Source organism: Ambystoma mexicanum, chromosome 11, assembly GCF_040938575.1.
Source record: "Ambystoma mexicanum isolate Mex_15411 chromosome 11, UKY_AmexF1_1, whole genome shotgun sequence".
Taxonomy (NCBI): Eukaryota; Metazoa; Chordata; class Amphibia; order Caudata; family Ambystomatidae; genus Ambystoma; species Ambystoma mexicanum.
Genome location: NC_090934.1, coordinates 1,366,534,185 through 1,366,559,444, shown reverse-complemented (window position 1 = coordinate 1,366,559,444; position 25,260 = coordinate 1,366,534,185). Strand labels below are relative to the sequence as shown.

The 25,260-nt window shown below is 47.5% G+C and overlaps 1 protein-coding gene across 1 annotated transcript in view; it reads right to left on the bottom strand.

Moving 5' to 3' along the window:
- Positions 1 to 1,064: 1,064 nt before the first annotated feature.
- LOC138504438 (threonine--tRNA ligase 2, cytoplasmic-like) overlaps positions 1,065 to 25,260 on the bottom strand; it is a 375,818-nt gene continuing 351,622 nt past the window's right edge. Inside the window, exons 18-19 of the mRNA XM_069624937.1 lie at positions 2,565 to 2,679; positions 1,065 to 1,464 (exon numbers count right to left, since the gene is read on the bottom strand). Coding sequence (XP_069481038.1) covers positions 1,316 to 1,464; positions 2,565 to 2,679 — 264 coding nt within the window. The 3' untranslated portion in view covers positions 1,065 to 1,315. The remainder of the gene's footprint in view (positions 1,465 to 2,564; positions 2,680 to 25,260) is intronic.

Genomic DNA, 25,260 nt, shown 5'->3' with positions numbered 1-25,260 from the left:
AGATCTCACACATCCTAAGCGGAATTTGAAACACTGCTGCCTTCCTTTAGCCACATTTACCCAGGAGCAGCTCAAGCAAATGCTACCCTCTCAATATAGGACTGCTGGACATTCTATTTCTGGATGTACCTTCAGAGACAGAATAGATAACGGGTGAGATGCTCTATCCCCAGAGAGAATAGATAATTCAGATAGAATAGATATTGGGAGATGTGCTCTACCTTCAGAGAGAATAATGGGGGCAATGCTCTACTTTCAGAGAGAATAGATAATGGGGTAGATGCTCTACCTTCAGAGAATAGATAATGGGGTGGATGCTCTATCTTTTGAGAGAATAGATGATGGTGAAGATGCTATTTCACCCATGAGCAAATGTTGCTCTCGTACCCAACAATTTCAATCTACACCGCCGTTACACTAGGCTCGCCGACTCTACAGTATTCTGGATGCAAAAAATAAGCACAGTTGTAGTAATATTGTGAGGCATGGATGCGTTTCTGGACACGTGTGGGACTTTTGTTTAGTTAAATAACTTATTGCAAATGGCTCTGGATCCCTCCCAAGATAATGCCAGAGATTTAACAGTGCGTATTTGTGAAGAGCACCAATAGCAAAAACCTTTCTTACTGTGACAATAAACTGTTCTATTTTGGAGAAAAGGAACTGCATTTCATCATCTTTTTATTTGGCTGTTCAATAGGACTAGACCTTTTTTTTGGCAAGTTAATGCCAATGCCTCCTTTAAGAGCCATAATTGCCTCACAATAAATTTGCTAAAAAGTAGTCCAATTGAGCTCTTGTGAGTATGCAAGAACCTTTTTTTGAGCCAATTGCAGACACTCTGTCATTCCAGGAGGATTTAACATACGTGGGGCATATAAATTGGGCCTGAGGAGGAGGCCCTCATTCTGAGGGACCAATGCATGTGTATCCTTGACCACTGGGTAGGCGTAGATGATAAAAGCAAGGCACCAAATGCAGGTTTCACTTAGTCAAAGCATATAATCGACTATCACACATGTTTTAACCCAACACAGCAAGATACAAGAATTCAAAGAGACAAATCCTCTTACACACTTTTATTGTTAGTGTGTTGTGATTTACTCAGGTTTAGAAGTTAATTCGGCTCCTTCAGTGCCACTCGCCAATACTCAAAAGGTCCATATCACAGAGTATGCGGTTTTCCATTCAGGCTCAAGTTCATAGTGCCAGGCGGACCGCTTTTTCCCACTGTAAACACACATCCACAGTGAAACACAAGTCCCAATTACTGCCAAAGGGTGTAAGCACGTGTGATTCTCAGGGATTAATCACTTCAAAAGTCTTCTTCTGCATTCTTGGAGTAGGCTTTCTTTAATTTTTTGAGCTTTTCAATAGCTGTGCTAACTGAAACCTCCCCATGAACCTTGTTGTCTCTTGTTCGCACGTTCACTGCGTTACTTGCTTTCTCCTTTTCGCCAACAACTTTAAGAAAGGAAAGACGACAAATGGCATGATGCATGAGTATTTGCAGGAGTTCAGCAGTGTATACACTACAAACTATGACACAAGATGACATCAGAATACCATTTCCCCAAAAGATTGTTCCTAGAGTATCAGATTTTATTACTTTAGTAAAAAAGAAAACACTACAAATGTGAAAGTTTTAAAAATGAGAAAAACATCTTAAAATTGTTCTAATTACAGTCAACAAACATACCATGCCAAATAAGTGTTATCATTTGTATACTTTTATATGTGCAACTTGTACCTGCCTCTGGGCCAGGTGCATTCTATAAACATTTAAGTAACTACTGGAGGCTCGAGCACCCATACAAGTGCGGTAATCATCCTGCAGTCTGATTGGGACAAAGCTTCATGGAGTCCCGTTTTCAAAATTCATCGGCCCGCCGCATGCAACAGCATGGTTTTCAAGAGGTGCTTCCACTCAAACCATTTGTTGATGCTTATAGTACATGAATCGGGCAAGTTCACAGTGGAGGACCTATAAGGTCATGTATTCAGGGATCGATTAAAGCACAAAGTTCTCTATACATAATGTTGAGCTTTACGGAATTCCAGAAACTGTTGAATGGGGACCACTGGTCTACTAGTGGGGTTTCTAATTGTATTAGGGGACTGCGGTGTAAGAGTAGGGTGATTGAGCAAGGCTGGCTGGCTAAGGGGAGTCTGAAGGTGGGAAGAGCCGAAGACGCAAAGCTAGAGATGGGCTGTGAAGTTTCAGGGATACGCGATACACAGGGCCAATTTTACTGAGTGAGTGGAGGGCCCCGGTCACTATGGATTCCCCAGTCCCATCCACTAGCCTGAGGCATGGGAACTTTTCATAACCTCCATACATGTACCAACAGCTTACGTATGAAAATGATCAGCTTGCCCTTTTTTAAAACATGGGAAACGTTTAAAGAACATATGCATCCAATTTCATGACATACATGTGGGTTATGTGGGACTCCTGAATCCAAACCACTTTGCTAGCTCATTCCACAAAGTTCTACGCATGGAAAGATCATTTTGAGAATACAAAAAAAGCAAGAGCTAGGGGATAAAATGCAATTAATTACCCAAAATGAAATTGTACTGCGACAGCTGCGCATTTCTTATCTTCTTGTTTAGCGTGCAGCTATGATCCAGATCAACATCAGCCATGAATCCCGCTTCATAGAAAAGATTGCACACCTGAAAACACAGTTTTGCATTTTTATAAAATGTAATCCACTCCCAATCAGGACATGAACATAAGAACAAATACAACCATACAGTATCATTGATTCATTGTAAGCAAGTATGTTCACCCAAAATAGTAGTGCGCTGTCAAGTTCACCATAACAAATGTACGAACCTCATTGGGTGCTCATTTATGTTCATTAGATGCTCTCGTTCACACTTGGGCAAAGGTCTCTGTCTCTTTTTTACATTCAATTAAATACTTTGGTCTTCTCATGTTTAGCTCCTTCAGGGGACATATCCATGCAAATCTTTAAAAGTACCAGGAAATGTAGGCTTGCGCGTGTGGGAGGACATATACATCCCCCGCCACCACACCACTTACAAGATATTGCAGCCGTCTGTGGGATGCTACACCTGTACTCAAGAATGAAATTACCTCTCCGGGACGTATTCGTAAGAGCGTCCACACCTTGACAGGCGTCCGATTTGTTGATCTCGAAGCACTGCATACCGTCTCAGCCTCAAGCATCACTTGCTCACACCAAAAGTGTTTTCAGCAACTCCAGACCTCTTCACTGTCAGCAACATTGAGACATCAGACACCATCTGCATCTTGCTCTGTAAGAATCAAAGTTCCATCCTACACTTCTGGTGCAAGGACCTGGATTTTTCCCCTTTTCTGACCCTTGAGAGACTCCTGATTGACGCAAACAACAAATATGCCGCCTGAGATACCAAAGTCACTCATGGTTGGGATGCCCGAGTTTCCCAGTGAGATTCTCTTTGAATAGTTGGCGCAGTGCTCTGTGCGCAAAGTGGCAGCTCTTGGTGGCCTCAGGGAGGACAGAATCTGTCAACCTTTCACCACCCTACTTTGCTGCCCAGTTACACTATCCAGAGAGTTTGGCTAGATATTAGTGTTGATACCGGTGTTGATACCGGTTCACCATAAAAGGTACTCAGATTGATCTGAGTAAGGGAACTGCATAGCAGTTTACAACCCATCTTCCCGCCTTAGGGTTGTAGGCTTGTACAGGCGCAAAGTACTAACCCTACCTCTACCTTGCCTGCTCATTGTAGTTCTGGCAAGGATCCCACCCTAGGCTTCCCTTGGACTGGTGGGATTGGGAGAGCTCCTCTTATCTTTTGAACTCACCTTTGTTCTTTCATCACAGGAACATTTGACTCACCCGTTGGCTTTCCACTACTTGCTATTTTATTTAAAGGACTCCCGACTCACTCCAAAAAGGTTTCTTATTGGGACTTTCAAGGGCAACAGGCCTACGTACCTTAGCAGAAATTATTAAGTGTTGTGGGCCTTATTTTATAAGGCAGGGAAAAATGTTTTCCATTGCTTTTACAGTGCCTTTACATTGGTTTCTCTGAATTTCAATTTCTTTTGCATATCTTACCTGCTTTCACTTGATTTACTATACAGTTGTCCATGTTTCATAATTGTCTTAATTGTCTTAATCTAAAGTGTAGATCGTCTCTAGTGAGAGCACAGATTGTGAATGTATTGATTTAGTTGTACCCCTTACCTGTTATTTTCCTTGCTTAGAGTGCAATCAGGCCAAAACAAATGAGTGCATTTTTATACATTCTGTCTAACTGGTTTTATCCATGTGCTTTGGGTGCGTTTCATTTCACCATTACCACCCCCCAAATCCCCATCTCCTAAAGTGCAAGCCTTTTTGCTCTCCAGCCTACCTCGATTAGGTTTGGCTAAACGCAAGTGGCTTTTCCCTGTTCACTAAAATAGGGTGCCTTCTTAGAACCCTCGCTCAGGGCTGGTTCTAAAAATCCATCTTTTAAAAAGAAAAATGTCTATTGGTTTTTCAACCACAATTAAACATCAAAGTACAAGACCGTGCACCGGTCAACATGAACCCGTTCTCCCGCCCCCTTCCCGTTCAGCCATCCACTCGCTGATCAGTGGCATTGCTTAGGGATGCGGCGGTAATTGTTATGTGGCCTTTGCAGCTGTTAGAGGTTTCCGATTGTTAATTCTGATTATGTATTGGAGATGGGGTCCATGAGAGCAGTTCTTAATCGGTTGTCATCAATTATGCTATATACAGGCCCCAGATGTCCAGAGGGCGTGCGTGGAGGGGTAGCGTCCTTATGTAGCTCGTCTCAACATCTTGACAGTATGTAACATCTCGTAGCCATTGTTGTAGGTTTGGTGGTGGCCCTCTTCCCCAATTACATGCTACTCATCTGCGTGCTAGAACGAGACGTAGGTTTGCCAATTTTCTGGTGTATTCGGGCAGTTGATTGGTAAGGCCTAGCAGGGTCAGTGCTGGGTCCGGGTCCAGTTGCACTCCGATTATTGCTGATATTTTCTCCAGTACCACGTTCCAGAACGCTGCTATTTCTGGGCAGGACCACGCTAGATGGACGAAATCTGCTTCCAAGTGGCCGCAACGGGTGCAGGCAGCGGATATGGGCGTTCTTTGGGCTTGAAGTTTAACTGGGGTATGATATATCTGGTGGACATAATTGAAATGTATTTGTTTGTATCTTGTGTTTATTGCGACTTTCTTAGTAAGCCTAAGTATATATGTGCAGTCTTCTTCAGATATCTTGATATTTAGGGATATTTCCCACCTTTTTTGGGCATTTGAGCAGCGTGTGAGTTTTTCAGTAAGTAGGGTTTTTATAGATGTTTGACACCAGCCGTCCTTCGCCCTGGGCTTGTATTGCTCCATGCAGCAATGGCCATGTCGGGGGTTGGAGTGGAAAGGTAGGAATAATGGTCTGTATGGTGTGCCGGATCCTATAATAAATAAATGTGTCCAGGGCGTTATTGCCTCCTTTGTCGCGTGGTCATAAATGCGCTGTCTGGAAACAGGTCACCTAGTGAGTTTATTTGCAGCTTTAGTCCATTGTTGAAACACTTTTTCTGACGTGATTTGATTCCCTGGAATGCTTCCCACTGGGAGGAGGGGGTAGGTGGGAGTATCTGATTTGAATTCCGCTCCTTTTGGCCATTCTTTTCCAGATTGTGTGTGCCTTGATCATCGTGTTCATTGGTGTTGAGGGTGCCTGTGGCTGGCCGAATATAACTGCACGAAGGAGGTGAGGGGTTGCTAGACCACTTTCAATCTGTACGTGCGGTCGGATAAAGTGCACAGCATACCAGTAGTTTAGGTATTGCACCTATGCTGCCCAGTAGAAGCTCTCTATGTCGGGGAGAGCAAGCCCTCCTTGTGTAATGGGGAGGATCATAGTGTTGTAGGCAAACCTGGCGACTTTGCCTGCCCATGCCAAGTCGAGGAGCGTGGACCTGATCCGCCGTAGGAATCTTTGTGGCAGAAGTACAGGAATGTTTGTGAAGACAGAGAGAATTTGGGAGGATTACCATTTTAACCAGAGACACTCTGCCCCAAAGTGTGAGCGGGAGTGTTTTCCATCTATTCACTTTGGTTTGGAAGGTGTCGAGTACCGTTTCATAATTGTCTTGCATAATGTCGTTGCTGGATTTGAACATCAAAATCGCTGACTTTAGAGTGCTGCCAGTGGAAGCCAAAGTCGTCTTGGAATTCCTTAGTTGCTTCGGTGAGAGGGAAGATTATCGATTTTGAGTTGTTAATTTTTAATCCTGAGAAGTTGCCGAATTTGAGCACTGCTCGCATCACTGGGTTCAAATTATCCTGTGGAATGCAAAGGAAGAGCGCAATGTCGTCAGCGTATAATGAGACCACCAGCTTATGTGGACCCAGTGCGAGGCCTCTGTGCAGATGGTATAGTCTAAGGTCTGCTGCTAGGGGTTCCATGACCAAGGCGAATAACAGTGCCGACAGTGGACAGCCTTGCCTCGTTCCCCTGCGTAGGGAGATTTCAGTGGCACTTTTATTCCTTAGTTTTATTTTCAACGTTGGGTGTTTGTAGAGGAGGCCTACCATTTGCGTGAATCGTTTGCCAAGGCCCATTCGTTATAGTATTGCAAATTGAAAGGGCCATTCTACTGAGTCGAACGCTTTTCCGGCGTCGAGTAACACCGCTACTGCTTGATCATCTGGGTTGAGATCTTCCATTGCTCCAAACATTCTTCTCAGGCCGAATGATGTGTTCCTACATGGGACGAACCATGCTTGGTCCGCCAGCACCATCGCGGGCATGAGTGGTAACAGCCTTCTGGTCAAGATTTTCGCAAAGATTTTATTGTCCAAATTGATTAGCGATATGGGTCTATAGGAAGCACAGTCCTCCTTAGGTTTGCCTGTTTTGTGTAGGAGAACAATATTTGCCACGTAGAGTGTTGGTGGAAGCTGGTCCTTTTCTATGGCTTCCTCGTAAACTTGTAGCAAGAGTGGGGCTAGGAGATCTGCAAAGAATTTGTTAAGCCATCTGGACCCGGGGCTTTGGTGTTCGGTAGTTCTTTGATTGTCCCTAGGATGTCTTCCGTGGTGATGGGTGCATTCAGCGGTTCTCTGAGATCAGTGCTTGTCCAGTAGAATTCCGTTGTGTTTAGGTATTGTGCTATTTCGTCAGGATCTCTGGAGTAGTGGGAGTTATACAGATTTTGATAGAACTTGCAGAATGTTTCTATTATATCTTCTTCGGAGTATACGAGAGTGCCTGATGGGTCCAAGACTGATTCTACTGTTGTGGGTTTCCGTTCTGCGGTGACCAGTCTTGCCAAGAGTGCTCCGGGTCCCTGGCCTTCGCCATACTGCCGTATCTTGTGATGGCTCGCTAGGAACTTGATTTCTCTCTCCGTGAGCGTCCTAAAGGACTCTAGTTCTACTATGAGTGTTGCTAGCGTGCTGGGGTTGTTTGTGGCCGTTAACGCCTGTTCTAGCGTTTTTAGTCCATTTTCCAAGTGATTAGTTCTCTCCTCAACGCTTTCAAGATCCCATTTTCTTTTGCTAGGCATGCTCCTCTGGTAAAGCATTTTAGTATCTCCCAAAGTGCTCCCGCCGACGATACCGTGCCCTGGTTCGTTTCAAGAAAGGCCATCAGTTCGGTTCGCAGTTCGTTAGCGAAGACTTGGTCCCTGTGCTTGAATCTCCATTGGGGTCTGGTGGTGTTGTTCCAGGATGCCGTACACTCTAGAGTGACCGCTGAATGGTCTGAGAGGGATCTGGGCAGGATTTGGCAGTCGCCCCATTGTAGCCGGCTGTGTGCTGACACGAGAATGTAATCTAGTCTCGAACTGGATTTATATACCCATGAGTAGAAGGTATAGTCTTGAGAATCTCGGTGTTTGCTTCTCCATATGTCTATGAGGTCATGGGCTTTGCATATTTTGGTTATTTATAGACTGGCTTTGGAGCATGGGGCTGTTGTCTTCTGTGTTTTGTCTGTGTGTGGGTCGAGCGGTGTATTGAAATCGCCACCCCATATTATCGTGGCTTCCTGTCACACCTTGAAAAGGATAGAGATAAAACACCCACTTTGGGTGTTCCTTCAGTCTGAGAAGTCTTGAACGTGATGCTAATAAGACTTTTCCAGCCTGCAGGAATATAATATACCTAACAGGCTAAGGGCTTGAGTGAAAAGGCAGGAGCAGCAACAACAGAGCTAGGGGAACAAAGAACAATACAGCAGTTCAGAAAAGCAGCCAGGAATGCCGAAATACAGCAATCACCACCCACAATTACCCACTCTTACCTGCTCAGTTAAGAAGAATTCCAGTAAGCTACTTGGAATCAGAAGAGTGGTGATGAAGATGAAGAGTGAAAAGGAAGTCCCAATTCCAGGAAGTCTGTGCAATCCCACCTAACCCGAACAGCACGAGGGCGCAACTAACCAATAGTCCAAAAGCAATCCCAAAGAAATCCGCAAAGCGTCCAAGCTGCAAATAAATAATCCAAGTAGTGACCATATAATCAGGAGAGCATCCAAGCGGTCACTTCAGTATGCAGAGTAAAGTTCCTTGTGATGAACAGGACAGTGTCTTCAGTAGATCCAGTAAATGGAGGATTCTGTGAGTTTGTGAGGGGGGGGTCCCAGGAAGTAAATGGAGAAAGCCGCCAGTGAGGACAAAAAGAAACTTGGGAACAAGAGTCCAGCGTTAGAATTCTCTAATGTTAAACTGTGCTGGTAGCGAGGTTAACAGGTCCGAAGGCGTCACAACAAGCAAGGGCAGGATAAGGAGCGATCCGATTGAGTAGCCGTAATGTTCGGTAGCCAAGGGAAAACAGCAGAGGGGATCAGGCGCCAGAAATCTCAAGGGGAAAGACTGAAGAATAATCCTTTAACACACGAGCCAGGTCGAGGAAACGAAGAAATCAGAATATCAGGAGGTCGAGCACTTGAACTAATTACTTCGTTTTAGGAGCACCCGTTGCAGGGATTAGCAGAACTAAATACCGGAATCACCCAAAGACGCGGAACACGTTACGTGCGATTCACGTGACCACGAACAGAGGGAGTGCTGGAAAATGAAGTGCAGTGAATCCCACGAGCCGGGTGCAACTGCGAGAGTCGCCAGGGCAGCCTCTAAGTGAGGACAGACACCCCCAGATGTCTGTATGTAGTAATTGTCTTGATGCCTACCCCCAGGGAACCAGACCAGGCCAGGTCCAGCAACCCTGGAAGCAGGCATCAAGTTGTTTTGAGCAAGCCCAAAAGCCCCTGCTAGTCCTATGGCCTATGGCGCCAGGCTCATATGGAGAGTCAGGCTCATAGAGTAGAAGGAGAAAAGATTAGAATAAGAGCAAACCTTCGACCCTTAACTGAATTCCGGATCCACCGCGCCTTCGAGCTAGAAGAAAGAAGCATTTTACGTGCGCCGCCTCACCTGCTGCAGCGCCGCGCTGAACTCACCGGCCTTCGCAGCATCCTCACGATCCACTGCATCCTTCTGCACGTTCCCGCCGCATTCTGGCACCTAAGGGGACACAAGAACAGCAAAGGTGAACCAAGGAAATAAACAGAGGCAATAGTAACTATCCCCATAGACTTACCTGATTACCGCCGGGGGTACTATTCCTCTTCATGGGTCTGCGCAGTCTCCAGTGCCTCCTCGCCGCACCCCGGCCCCTAAGGGGAACAAAAGGACGACAAGGTGAGGCAACGGGACAAATAAGGGGAACTCTTCTCACCGTAATAGACTTACCTAATGTAACCGCCAGAGGCATAATTCCCTGAACTTCATATTTTCTCGCCACACCTGAATTAGGGGACAAGCAGCTTACATTCTGGCCTTATTTTATTGAACTGTGTAGGATAAGCCAAATCCTTACCTGAACTTGGTCAGCTACCACAAGGAACTCTTCGCTGGGGTCAAGCTGCAAACTGCAAGGAATCGGACAAGAGTGAAAGTCAGACATGTGAACTCTTGCGAACTACATATTTTTCGGAGTCAATATTGTTCTGGAACTCACCAATTCCTTTGAGCCAGTGAAGCAACTGGTTATCAACGCGCCCCTGCGCTCAATGCAGGATGGAGAGCTCATCTTTTCAAACATCAGGTGAGACTATAAGAGGGGACATCAAAGGTGATCTGTGGGGAGAACAGCGGGGGTGGGGGGAATTTACGCTCTACTCCACGGGTGGTTAATTCCCTTTCTCCATTTGCAGAAGAATATTCCTACGGGCCAAGCAAACGAAGCTAGGTGGGCCAGTCCAGTCCGTCATCTCGGCCCTACGCGTCACATTAGTGGAGACCGCAGCTGTCCAGTTCAGATCGACGCCTCTGTGGGAGCCAGGTGAGCGTAACAGAATGCGAAGACTACCCACAAATTCCCACCCGGGCGTTATTGATACCTCAGAGACTGACCAATTGGCCCAATTACTAGGGGAACTGAGGGCTGAAGTGCATTCAGCCCGTCAAGAAACTAATGCTCTTAGGAGAGAACTGATTTTGTCAAAGGAGCGAGCTGATGATCTTGCTAGGCAACTATTGCAAAGCCAGGCTGGGCAAGCACCCTTACCTGGTTCAGGGGGTAATCCAGCTCCTGTGTTATCGAGTAACCCTGTGCAAATAAACCTACCAGGAAATATTCCATTAGCTCCACCGAACGCTTTGCCGGAGATCCCAAAAGGTTTGCCGTGTTTATGAACCTATGCCGCCTGCACTTTTTATGCAGACCTGGAGCCTTCCCAAACGACCAAGCCAAGGTAGCCTTTGTATTGTCATATCTCAGCGGCAGTGCAGCTGATTGGTCAATTCCACTAGTCACTCAGGATGACCCAATTCTTCGGGATTTTCAGGGCTTTCAAACTGGCATGGAAAGACTATTTGCCTGGCACTCCCAAGGACAGGCCCTGGATAACAAACTTTTGTCCCTATGACAGGGTAACCAGGACCTTCTATCCTACATCGTGACCTTTAATAGGTTGATAGTGGAAACTGGATGGCCTGAGGTAAAACGAATTACGTTATTTCATTGTGGGCTTCGAGGAGAACTCAAAGATGTCTTGGCTCAAGTCGTGAACCCACCTCAAGACTGCGCTGAATATATAGACTTAGTGGTCCAGTTAGATCACAGACTTCAGAACAGAAAGGCTGATCGAGCCAAGTTTGAGAATCGGGTGTTGGTCAAAACCCACGCTAACCCCAAAGGAGCAGATGCTTCAGAACCCATGCAAATCGGAGGGGTTAAAGGACCCTTAACCCAGAAGGAAAGAGAAAGGAGACGACAAATGCAATTGTGTCTATATTGTGGAACTTCTGGTCATTTTCTACGGGATTGCCCTGTAAAACCACCCAAGAAGGTGGTAGGAGCTGCTGATAAAAGCCATATGGAGTCAGACTCGGGAAACGATCACGCCCGACAAGCGTAGAGGTCCGCTTGCCGAGCTTGAAGAAGGATACTCAGACCTCGCATTTCATTATACCAATGGTCCTCATAGATCCAGGGCAGCCATTGCGTATGCACGCACTAAGGGCATACATTGATAGCGGGGCCATAGGAAACTATGTGGACTATGAATTGGCTTCCCGAAAAACCACCTCAGATGTCATCACCACAGTCGATGGAACTGAAATTGCCTCTGGGCCTGTAACTCATTCCACCACAGAGATGACACTATTGGCTCAGGATGGGCATCGAGAGACTATTGTGTTTGATCTAATCAAAGCCCCACAGTTCACCATAATACTGGGCATAACTTGGTTGGAAACACATAATCCTTGTATTGATTGGCGAGAGAAGAGAATAACCTTCCCGGATTGTGCATAAACCTGTTACCCACAGAAAAATCAGAATGTAGGCCTGGCCACAATAACCACAGCAGTCATGCAACTACCTCCAGAATACCAAGAACTCCAGGATGTCTTCCAAAAGGAACAGGCAAACACCTTACCTCCTCACAGATCGTACGATTGTCAAATTGATCTCATACCCGGTGCACAACTCCCTTGTAGCAGGATCTATGCCCTTACAGAACCTGAGAACCTTCACCTACGACAATATTTAGACCAGTACCTTGCCAATGGCTTTATTCGCCCATCCAAGTCCCCTGCCTCTTCAGCTTTGTTCTTCGTGCCCAAAAAGGAAGGTGACCTCAGAACGTGCATAAACTTCAGCGCATTGAACCAGATAACTGTTAAGAACCGATACCCATTGCCTCTGATCCCTGAACTATTAGACCAAGTGAAGGACGCTTGTATATACACTAAATTAGATCTCCGGGGGGCATACCATCTGGTACGTGTAAAAGAGGGCGACGAATGGAAGACTGCTTTCCGCACTAAGTATGGGTTATTTGAGTACCAGGTGATGCCTTTCGGGTTGTGTAATGCACCAGCAGCCTTCCAATACTTCATGAACGATGTCCTTCGTGAACTCATGGACGTTTGTGTTGTCGTGTATATCGATGATATTCTAGTATACTCCTCTTCAGAATCTGACCATGTGAAGCACGTCCGAGCAGTCCTTGAGAAATTGCGCCAGCACAAACTATATGCAAAACTAGAAAAATGCGTTTTTCATGCCACAGAAGTTGAATTCCTTGGGTTTATCCTGACCCCAAAGGGAGTCCGAATGGACTCACGAAAGGTGGACGCAATCCTTAAGTGGCCATCACCAAGTTCAGTTAAAGGAGTACAAAGCATGCTCGGCATTGCCAATTTCTACCGCAGATTTATCCCAGATTTTTCACATGCCGTACGTCCCATCACAGCACTCTTGCGAAAAAATAAACGCTTTATATGGACTGAAGAAGCTGAAAAAGCCTTCCAAGAGCTGAAAGCAAAATTCACGTCTGCACCTGTGTTAAAGCACCCGCGCCCTGAACTTCCATACATAGTGGAAACTGATGCATCCAGTCTAGCCATGGGAGCTGTCCTGTCTCAAAAGGACCCTGAAACTGGCCAGCTTCACCCAGTAGCATTTTGGTCCAGAAAGTTCTCGGCACCCGAGTTAAACTATGCGGTTACCGACAAGGAGTTATTAGCCATTAAATCTGCCTTCAAGGCTTGGCGGCACTATCTTCTCAGTGCCAGGCATACCATTACTTTGATCACCGATCAGCGGAACTTACAGTATTTAAAAACAGCCAAGGCCCAATCGTCACGTCAACTCCGATGGGCATTGTTCTTTGCCGAGTTTGATTTCGTGATAACATATCGACCAGGTTGTAAGAATGGTAAAGCAGACGCCTTATCCCGAATAGGGATGGGAGAGGCAGAAGTGAATCCAGAATCAGTACCTATAATTTCCGATCAAAGGATCCTTGGCATGACAACTCTACAGACACTAGAAGACATTCAGGTAAAGATCCAGCAACTCTTTGATCCTACAGCCCTGCAAGACTGGGTAAAGAAAGGCCCCGACTACTCTGTCACCAATGATCTGCCTGATTAGCAAGGGCGACCGTTTCTGCCACACAAGGAACTACAAGAGCAAGTAATTTACCGTTATCATGATACCCTAATGGAGGGGCACCGTGGTATTGCAAAAACTGAAGCTAATATTAAAAGACAATTCTGGTGGCCCACCTGGCGAAAGGATATTAAATCATTTGTGATGTCTTGTGGCATTGCGCCCAAAACATGCTCGGCATTGCCAATTTCTACCGCAGATTTATCCCAGATTTCTCACATGTTTTACGTCCCATCACAGCACTCTTGCGAAAAAATAAACGCTTTATATGGACTGAAGAAGCTGAAAAAGCCTTCCAAGAGCTGAAAGCAAAATTCTCGTCTGCACCTGTGTTAAAGCACCCGCGCCCTGAACTTCCATACATAGTGGAAACTGATGCATCCAGTCTAACCATGGGAGCTGTCCTGTCTCAAAAGGACCCTGAAACTGGCCAGCTTCACCCAGTAGCATTTTGGTCCAGAAAGTTCTCGGCACCCGAGTTAAACTATGAGGTTACCGACAAGGAGTTATTAGCCATTAAATCTGCCTTCAAGGCTTGGCGGCACTATCTTCTCAGTGCCAGGCATACCATTACTTTGATCACCGATCAGCGGAACTTACAGTATTTAAAAACAGCCAAGGCCCAATCGTCACGTCAACTCCGATGGGCATTGTTCTTTTCCGAGTTTGATTTTGTGATAACATATCGACCAGCTTGTAAGAATGGTAAAGCAGACGCCTTATCCCAAATAGGGATGGGAGAGGCAGAAGTGAATCCAGAATCAGTACCTATAATTTCCGATCAAAGGATCCTTGGCATGACAACTCTACAGACACTAGAAGACATTCAGGTAAAGATCCAGCAACTCTTTGATCCTACAGCCCTGCAAGACTGGGTAAAGAAAGGCCCGGACTAATCTGTCACCAATGATCTGCCTTATTAGCAAGGGCGACCGTTTCTGCCACACAAGGAACTACAAGAGCAAGTAATTTACCGTTATCATGATACCCTAATGGAGGGGCACCGTGGTATTGCAAAAACTGAAGCTAATATTAAAAGACAATTCTGGTGGCCCACCTGGCGAAAGGATATTAAATCATTTGTGATGTCTTGTGGCATTTGCGCCCAAAACAAAAGTCAAAAGAAAAAAACAGCTGGACTCTTACAACCTTTAGACATTCCGCCTACACCATGGCACAACTTATTGTTAGACTTTATGACTGATCTACCTCCTTGTAATGGGTTTAACACCATTCTAGTTAATGTGGATCTTTTTTCCAAGATGGCCCACTTTATTCCTTTAAAAGGACTACCTTCAGCCTCAATCCTGGCCAAAGAATTCCTCAAAAACATTGTTCGCTTACATGAATTTCCATCCGTGTTGGTCTCTGACCGGAGCAGTCAATTCATTTCACATTTTTGGAAGAAATGTTGTCAATTGGCGCAAATCGGCGTGAGATTATCGACCAGTCACCACCCCCAGACCGATGGTCAAACGGAGAGGACCAACCAGACTCTTGAACAATACCTGCGTTGTATGTTACATCAAACAGAGTAATTGGAAGGACATCCTTTGAATCGCCGAATATGCATACAATAATTCAGTACATTCTGGAACTGGACAAAATCCCTTTTATACCCTATATTGTACCACCCTTGAACCTCAGACCTTGACTCAACCCAACACTTAGAAATGCCCGCAGTGGACCATCTACACGCTACGATTACACAAGCCTTTAAGGAGGCAACTGCACATTTGAAACAGGCAAAGGAGAAATATAAGAAAGATGCTGATCGGCATAGAAGTGATACTCCACAGTACCAGATAGCGGACCAAGTATGGTTGGCCACAAAACACATACCTCTCAAGGGAACGCGGACCTTTAACCATAGATATTTGGGACCTTACTCTATTAAAGCCATTATCAACCCGGTGGCCGTCAAGTTGGACTTACCTGCTAATATGTGAATTCATCCAGTCTTTCATGTGTCACTTTTGAAGCCAGTGCAACCAGGGACAAGACTAACCAAGCCACCAGACCCTGCCCTTATAGATGGGGAACCCGAATTTGGAGTTAAGAACATCCTGGACTCCAAGATGGTGAAGTAAAAACTTTTATATTTAATCGACTAGAAAGGGTACGGACCACAGGAAAGGTCTTGGGAACCCAGTGACCACGTGCATGCACCTCGATTGGTGAAAAGATTCCACTGAAATTTCCCAGACAAACCAAAACCACCGGGAAGAACGACTTTAGGAGGGGCCTTGGGGAGGAGTGCTGTCATGATGCCTACCCCCGGGGAACCAGACCAGGTCCAGCAACCCCGGAAGCAGGCATCAAGTTGGTTTGAGCAAGCCCAAAAGCCCCTGCTAGGGGCTGTTTGGGTGTGGTCCTGGCGCCTATGGCGCCAGGCTCATATGGAGAGTCAGTACTGGCGCCATAGGCGCCAGGCTCATAGAGTAGTACTTACCTGATGCAGACCATGCTGCAAGCTTACCTGGTGCAGACCATACTGCAGAGCTCCAACCCAAATGAGGCTTGGAAGGGACTATTTTACCTAGGGACTATTTTTTACTCTGGTGGGGCTGGGGAAGAATACTTACCTGGGACTACTTTGGAGGCTATTTAAACCACGCCCAAAGAGCAGCACACGCTTCGCATTTTTCTGCATCCAGCAGCGTAACGCTCACCGTGTCTGCAAGCCTGCATCTAGTCTTCTGCCACGCCCGCCTCGAGTCTGCAGCTCCTAGAAAAAGGGAGGAACAGAAGGAGAAAAGATTAGAATAAGAGCAAACCTTCGACCCTTACCTGAATTCCGGATCCACCGCACCTTCGAGCTAGAAGAAAGAAGCATTTTACGCGCGCCGCCTCGCCTGCTGCAGCGCCGCGTTGAACTCACCGGCCTTCGCAGCATCCTCACGATCCACCGCATCCTTCTGCACGTTCCCGCCGCATTCTGGCACCTAAGGGGACACAAGAACAGCAAAGGTGAGCCAAGGAAATAAACAGTCAATAGTAACTACCCCCATAGACTTACCTGATTACCGCCAGGGGTACTATTCCTCTTCACGGGTCGCCGCAGTCTCCAGTGCATCCTAGCCGCACCCCGGCCCCCAAGGGGAACAAAAGGACGACAAGGTGAGACAACGGGACAAATAAGGGGAACTCTTCTCACCGCAATAGACTTACCTAATTTTACCGCCGGAGGCATAATTCCTGAACTTCATATTTTCTCGCCACACCTGAATAAGGGAACAAGCAGCTTACATTCTGGCCTTATTTTATTGAACTGTGTAGGATAAGCCAAATCCTTACCTGAACTTCGTCAGCTACCACGAGGAACTCTTCGCTGGGGTCAAGCTGCAAACTGCAAGGAATCGGACAAGAGTGAAAGTCAGACATGTGAACTCTTACGAACTACATATTTTTCGGAGTCAATATTGTTCTGGAACTCACCAATTCCTTTGAGCCAGTGAAGCTACTTGTTATCAATGAGGCCCTGCGCTCAATGCAGGATGGAGAGCTCATCTTTTCAAACCATCAGGTGAGACTATAAGAGGGGACATCAAAGGTGATCTGTGGGGAGAACAGCGGGGGTGGGGGGAATTTACGCTCAACTCCACGGGTGGTTAATTCCCTTTCTCCATTTGCAGAAGAATATTCCTACGGGCCAAGCAAACGAAGCTAGGTGGCCCAGTCCAGCCCGTCATCTCGGCCCTACGCATCACATTGGTGGAGACCGCAGCTGTCCAGTTCAGACCGACGCCTCTGTGGGAGCCAGGTGAGCGTAACAGTAATGCGGGACATGACACTTCCCTGTTGGGTTCGATGTGTGTCTGCACCCAGTCGGAGTTATTGGGGCTGTCTAAATTGGGGCTGTACGTGTTGATCATAATGATTTCTTCCCCATCAATGGTTCAATGTACTAGTAGCGTTCTACCTTCAGAGTCGTTGTGGGTCCGAATCAGCTTAAAGTTTGTTGTTTTGTTGATTAAAATTGCAACTCCTCTAGCGTAGGAGGAAAGGGAGGCAAAATATCTGTGGCATCCCCAAGTTTTCGACCATTGGTTTTCAGAGGTGGGGTGCAGGTGTCTCTTTTGGATAAAGGCCACGTCGATGTTGTGTCGACGTAGATATTGCGTTATTCTTCTCATTTTGGACAGCTGGTTGCCCCCTTTAATGTTCCATGTGGCTAATATGAATTTGTTCGGGTTGTCTCCATTGTTTTAGCTGAATGGTTTTCGGTCGTTGTACTCAGGAGTTTAGGCCATTGTCGTGGAGTAGTTAGTTGCAATCAGGCTTGGGTGGAGCAGGTCCTGGCTCTGGTCGGTGCACGTTTCGAATGATTAACTTGTTTCATCTGGGTACTCTTTCCCCAACTTGAGTCCCATCTTCTCCCTTCCCCTCCCTTTCGGGCAACCACCAACCCGCCCGAATATAACCCCTCCCCTTGTAACTTGGTAAACAGTGCTGTGCTCGGGCGCTAGTGCCCGCCAAGAGCCACCGATCCCGAGGTGTGTACAACAGGCATATGATCACGTTTCTACCTCCAAAGTAAAACAGGAGGCAAGGTGATATATTTTCAGGGAGGATCTCTCTCACTTCTCTCCATCCTTTGCGGTTATGGCAATTCACGTAGTGGGCGGCAGCCAATATTGTCTAGAAAGGAGTTGGCTTCTTCGGGGGACAAGAAGAACTGTCTCTTTTCTGCATGGAGGATGCGTAAGTTGGCTGGGAAGAGCATTGAATATTGAATTTGTTCTTCTCGCAGGAAGCCTTTTACTCCACCGAAGGCTCTGCGGGATGCTTATACTGCCGGTGAGAAGTCTGGGAAAACTGGACTTTGTCGCCATCGTATTGAATGTCGCCTTTCTCTCTGGCCAACTTGAGTATTAGGTTGTGGTCTCTGAAATTCAGTAATTTGGCAATGATGGGGCGCGGTGCTGATCCCGGTGTAATGCATTCCGCATGGCGACGATTGTGGGACGTCTGGAGATGCCATTAGCGGTTCCACTACGTCGGCTGCCGTCTGGATGTAGCGGTCTAGTTGCTGCACCCAAGATGGCCGCCGCGTCTACTAGTGCCGGTTTCCTCTTGCTCACCCTGCGTTGCACCTTCGTTGCTCCGTGAAGGTAACGCTGACCCGTGTGTTTCTCTCCTGTTTCCGCCTCCTTTAGTTTCTTTGCCTTCTCTTTGTTTTCTCCCCCTTCAGTTTCCTCCGGTGTGGTTCGCCCGCCCCCTCCTTCCTTTGGCGGCCACGTTCCGCTGTTCCTCTCTTCTTTCTCCTTCTCGCTCCTGTTTCTTTTTCCATTCTGGCTTCGCGTTTCCCCTCTTGCTGTTCCGCATTACTTCCCCTTTTGTGGCGCTCCAAATGCATTCCTCTGGGACTGCTCCTGATCCTCAACAAAGACTTGCTGCTACTATCCGGAATCAGCTGTTTTATAACATACAGTACACCAGTCCCGCAATCTCTCAAGTGGAACCAGCTAGCAGGGTTTTTTCTGCAAAGTGGCTTTTCCCTGCCCCGGAACCGGCTCCTGGGGGTCCCCACTGTCTGGTTTTCTCACTCACCGACAGCGTGGCATCCCAGGGAGCTCGTCCCTTTTTGCACGACAAAAAAGCCAGGAAGAAGATGAAAGCAAAGCGACTAGAGCGTCTAAGAAAGAAGTCGGAGTACAGAGACAGTTCCACGGAAGAATCAGGTGAGGAGGAAGGGAAGGGAACTATCACAGAGCGTGACACCCCGGATCGGGCGATTGGTTGGAATCCTATGTGCCCTTTCCACAACGAACAACGGGGAGAAAGCAGCTGTTCCGAAAATATCAACCGTTCTACGAAGTCTTCCATCTTCGACGGGGTTTGTTGTTCTCTTATCCCTACCAGCCTAATGTTGTTGCAACGGCTGCGTCCCTCTAAGTCTTCATTTTTAGCAGCAATTTCTTTTACTTGGCGCTCTAGTGATGTCACTTTAGTTGACAGGGCGGAGGTGTTGTCCTCGAGATCTGAAACCCTCAGTTCGACAGTGTCCAGCCTTTCGCCATGTTTATCCACGCAGTGTTGTATTTGATTGACTTTGGATGAGAGGGTTCGATTTTGGAGTCAAGTTTGCCTATGCCCGCCTTGAGTTCGAGCAGTATTTGTCGTATATCCAAAGGTTCAGGGAGTGTCGACTCGCTTTCCTGTTCCATGTCCGGTGTTAGGGCAGGTTCCCGGCTTGATTGCTTGGGGGTCTTGGCTATGGCCCCGGCTTCGAACATTAATTTCCGTTGCGACTTGTCCGTTTTGCCCATATTGGAGAGGTTACCTTCACGTTGATAAGTTAGCGCGTTCAGGGGGGGTGGGGAGATTGGTTTGGCAGGACGGATGTTTAGGGTTGTGCGTCCAATTATTGAAGGGTGCTCTTGGGAGGACTGGTAGAGTCTCTTGGTCTGGGCGCCGTGGTTCTTACAAATAGCTGCGATCTGAGGTGTCAGGGCGAGTGTGGCTCGATGGTTTGTGCCTTTCAGGGCTGGTCACTGTGCACGGTGGATGTTGTATGGTTAGGTTTAGTAAAAGTTTCTATGGGGCAGCAACTATTTTGCCCACTGTCTGGCCAGGTTGGGCTGTAATGTGGATCCTTGGCAGCTACTGGGTTGTAGGTTAGTTGAAGGAGCCTTTCCAGTTGCTCCTTGTTGTCACGGTTTATTGGTGGAACCTGGCATTGTTAAATTTAATATTTCTTTTGTGTTTGGTGTTGTCACGACCCTCGCCCAAAACCCCCTCTGGCAAACCCATTGGCCAGGTGGAGTCAGGACTCGGGCCTCTAGAGCCTGGCATCCTCTTCAAAAGCCCCCATGGGGCCAGTCCTGTCGCCTATGGTGCCAGGCTCATACACCATGAACAACAATGTGCTTGGGAACTACTTTATTGTATTGTCAGCCAACATGGAGGCATCCACATAGCTTGGTTCTTAAGAACCAAGCAATGCAGTCTAGTGTTTTGGGTGTGGCAGACCTGGAACAACTTTCCCTGGTACTACTTTACCTGGGCTATATAAACCACACCCTGACTGCAGAACATGCTTCGTGTTACTTTGCAGCTTGCAACGGGACGCTCACCATGTCCAGCTATTCCCTCGAACCTCGGAGAAGCAGAACCTGCAAGGAGACAAAAGGAACATCATTAGCAGCAGCATCTTACCTGCAGTCTTCATCTTTAAACACTTGCAGCTACTGAGAACAGCTTCCTCTAATCTGCACGCCTCCCGGACAAAACGACCTGAAAGAGGAACATAGAGGCAACATTAAAGAAAGCTGTAGAGACATTTACTAATTACGAACTGCTCAAAAGGCTTACCTGGCTGGTCGCCTCTCGGCTGGCACCGCTCCGGACATTCCACTCGCGCTGAAGAACACCTCGACCTACAAGGAAGGAAAACACAGGTTAGCAAAGGCAAGACTTTGCAGCGCTGCGCATAGCGCTTACTTACCGCATCATAGCACTCTTAATGCGCCATCATTTACCAGCGGGGCTCAACCCAGCCAGTTCGACGCACTGAAGCTCTGCATACCTAAGGGAGAAAAAAAGACATTTTAAACAAAGAAAGGCATGCAGGATGGCAACAAAACTAAAGAACAGCAATAAGACCTACCTGAACAATATCAAACGGGCCGGCGTCAGTGAAGTAACTGGACCGCACTCGCCCATGAAAGACAACGCGCCCCTGCAAAGAAGGCAGGGCGGAGAGCACGCCTAATTCTACCACAAGGTGAGGCAAGGGCGCCAGAGGGACTGAAAGCATAAAGGGTGGAGGGAGGATACTTACCCCAGTCGGTCAGTCTTGAATACAGTCCTCCTGTATTTTCAAGCAGAACCTTCCCCGCAGACCACATCAGGGCAAAGCTGAGAAGCATACCAGCGAGTAACCCAGCTGGGTGGCGTCCCTGTGGATACCAGGTGAGCGTAACAGGTGTGCAGAGTATCTGTCTGGTTCAGTCAGAAGCCTGGAGAGTGTGGGTGTCGGCAAGCCGGGCCTCCGGTGAGTAGGTGGGGGGCTGTCCTGGCTATTGCGGGTGTTGTGGGCGTTGGTGCGTGCTCGGGTTGTGGCTTTCGAGCTACCACCAACGCCCGCTGGAGGAGATCCTTTGCTTTGTCTCCGGGCCATTCACCGCTTTGGCGCTCTATTGGCACTTGACCATCATGCCTGTGTGGCGGGCCCGGCTGAGGGTGTGTTTGGTAGAGGTGAGGCCAGGCTGCCAGTTTGGAGAGCAGGGGGCCCGCGGCCCGCTGAGGGCTTTGATGTAATCCCTCGTTGGAGCTGGAGGAGGAGGGGCCGGACCGGGGATGTTATCTGTGCGGAGGGCACCGGCTGATCTGCTGCCTGGGTTGCTTCACCCGCGTCCAGGAACGCGCTAGGGTGAGGCAGAGGGGGCCAGGCCGACGTCTCGCCTACCTGTCTCTGGAGCCGCGACGAGGCCTCTCCCCTTGCCGCCTCGCTGGTGTCGGGTAGGTGCCGTGGGCTGGTGGTGCGCGGCGATGCCCTGCTCTGCTCTCGCCTAGAGGTCTTCAGCCACTGTACGGCTGGGCGGGCTCCCAACTGTCTCCGCTGTGTATGTTGTCGCGGATCTGCGGTCCGCCATGGGTTCCTCTCTTGAGTGCCGGGACGCCGGCGGTCGGTCTTTTCATTCTGCAGGCTGTTCGGGATTTGGTGCGCACGCTGTTAGTAGGTTTGCTCGGTGTCGTTGCTGTGTTGCAGCCCCTCCCGCTGGTCACGGTGTTGGCTGCCTGTGCTGCGTACGATGTCTACTTGGTAGCTCGCAGGCCTGCACAGTGGGTTCAGATGTCTCACTATGGCGGTGGAGGGGAGATGGGGGTTTGTGACATTATTTTATCAGGATGTTCCTTGGGATCGGTGCGGAGCTCCCTAGTGAGCTGCCATCTTGGATGGCTCTCTAGCGCCCTCTTAAAAATCCATCTTAACACTTATTCCCACTACCGTCTCTACAGCAGGAACTCTACATGCACTCTGGAAGGCCTGCTGCTCGAGGATGGGATGAAGTCCTGGACTAGCATCCTTTAAAGCTCCATTGAATCAGGCGGCAAAGCTCTGCCTCTTCAGAAGAAACCGACTGCAGCACTGCTTCCCACTGATCTGGTAGAGCCAACTGGATCACAGCTCCTGATTGAAGGCCTTGATGCTCTTAAGTTTCTGATCATGCCGTATCGCCAAATCCAGATGTGGAAGCTCCTTGCCGTCAGGACCCAGAATACCATCTTTGCCATTTGCACCCGAGGTTCTTTTTCCCAGGGCATTAGGCAAGTTCCTGATTCCATCTGCTCTATCTGCGAAGCTCCAGAGGCCTGTGCTGCCCTCTGTTCTGCAGCCACACTGCTTTTTGGTACATTTACCATAGATGGCTCCTCTCCAGTGTGTCTTCAAGCATTTCTTAAATAATCTTTCTTCACTGGGTTCTCTTCAAGTCGACCCTAGCCTCCGAATCCAAACCTTGTGCCCGAGGATGATGGAGTAATCTTTGAATGCCAACTTCCGCCAACCACATCTCTCCACCTTTCAGCTCGTTTGACTCAAACCCTTGACACAGGGACAGTCGAATCATGAATAATTGTCCTAACCCAGGGCCTTGGGCTCCCCCATGCACTGGTGTGTTTTCGTTGGATCACCAAACAAAATGCACAATTACCGTTTCTGTAAATCTGGCAAACCCCTGGATGCAGAACTGCTTTTTGCAAAATGGGTATTGGTCTGACTCTCTGGCGCTGCTCTTCACTGGAATCCTCTTGTCTCAGTCATTTCTTTATCACCAATGATCTTTTGTTGCTTAAACTCCACGGAACTACAAATGCTCTCTGGTAACCCTTTGTTTCCAAACACTCTAAGAAGTGTGATTGCATTTTCTTTTCTAGGAAATACTTTACTAAACTCTTCTTTAAACTGTTTTACTTCTCTGTTACAATGGTGCACGTTTATTTCCTGAGGTTTATCCACCTGTTAATACAGTTTATATTTTGGTTTTTCTTATATAAAGATTATATTTTTATAAAAATATAATGTGTGGACAGGCTCTCTTTCGGGAAATTAGGCCTGGGTCATTCTGCCACAATACCACTTAGACCGCCTGGTGAGCTCGGGGGGAATAATTGGTAATCATCAATCGGAAGAGATACCTAAAGACCCTGACCAAATAACTTATGGAAACTTTCCTTAACAGCCACCTGCTGGTCTCTCCTTCTCATGCTCTTGCAGTTGACACACCCACTCGTTGGAATGCCATCCTAAAACCCATACAACTAATCTCCTGCTTTCTTTTATACTGTTGACTATATGTTCAGTATCTGAATAAGTGTGAACGGCTAGGCCCCTTTCTTCCTGGTTCAGGGACATGGTATCGGCTCACATCTTGTAAGCCCACTGTAAGGAAGGGACGGTATCAAGAATAGACAGACACAAGTGAACATAGTTCAAGTGTGTTTATTAAACTGTATAGGTAGGGTGGAAAAACACCTAAATCTAAGATGGGAGCAAGCTACGACCATCAAATCAAAATAAGGCAGTCCTAATGGCATCTTGTCAAATAAAAAAGGCCTGCACTAAGAAAAACATATTGCCAATCCTTACGCTAAATACAAAAGAGTGTCGGATAGGGCTCATAAGAAATAAGGAAGTGTTCACAAATAATATGTCAGGATGCGGTAGTCATGGTCTCCCATCCCCATGTTTTGAGCAGGGGACAAGGCGGGACTCTGGTGCACAGCACACACTCAAGCTTTGCCAGCACGAGACAACAGTTCAGTTTTCAGCTATCAGGATCTTTGATGGCCAAGTCTCTTGCTCTATGAAAAGTCTCTTGCCTTCAAGTGCTTTATGCATTCTAAATAACAACAAAAGATCCTTTCTGCTTGTACGTTGAGTGATACTTTTTCACCCTTGGAACCCCCTCTGTGGTATTCCCAGATCTTAATGTCTTTTAAACAGTTCAAGGTGGAACCCTCTGCCGGGTTCACTCTTGTCAACACACTGCTCTTTGGGACTTTAGACTTTGCCTCTTTCCATCAGCATCCCTCCTTTGGGTTCACTGTTGCCTATCTCACAGTTCCTTCTACTTTCTTACAATGTGGGATTCACTTCCCGTATGACAGTATGACAACTTTGACCCTCTTCTCGCTTTTCCCAAGGCCTTCTGGCAATAGTAGTTTCAACAATCGGGTAATCGCCCAGAGTTTCTCGAGTGAGCACCCACGTGGTGCATGGCTCATCTGCAGCTGGCTTTTCCCATTTACATCAACAGTTCTTTGTACATTCTGCAATCAGCCGTTTGCTACTTTTGTTCAACACAGTCGGTTTCTTTATTGGTTCTCCCCTCGACTCACCGGCTGTGATGAATCGCTTGACTTTTTTCATATCGGGGAGTGGCCAGTACCACGGCAGCAGGCCCCCTGTCCTGCTTATCAAGGTAGGCAAGCTCTGTGTCCCGTTGACATCTGCTGCAAAACACTTGGGCTATTTTTCACGGTCTTACAATTCCTTCCACAGGGGTCTCATGGGCCTTGGTCGGAAAGGGCAAGGTTGCTTCTCTCCTTGTCACACTCTCGGTTTGTGCCGTCTTTCTCCTCCCCTTGAACTCCCGCGCCTGGATAGCAGTCTTGTTGTGCGGTCTGACTTGCTCGTATGGTGCTCTCATGCTCCATCTTTTATCCCTGTGGGGAAGGGAAAGGGCCGTCAGGTGTGTGTGTGATTCTGGTTAATTGCCTGACCCTTGTGTTGGGACATATCAGGTAAACGGCTCTGGTGTTTGTCCGTCGTTTGTATATCCTACATGGTAGGATGGGG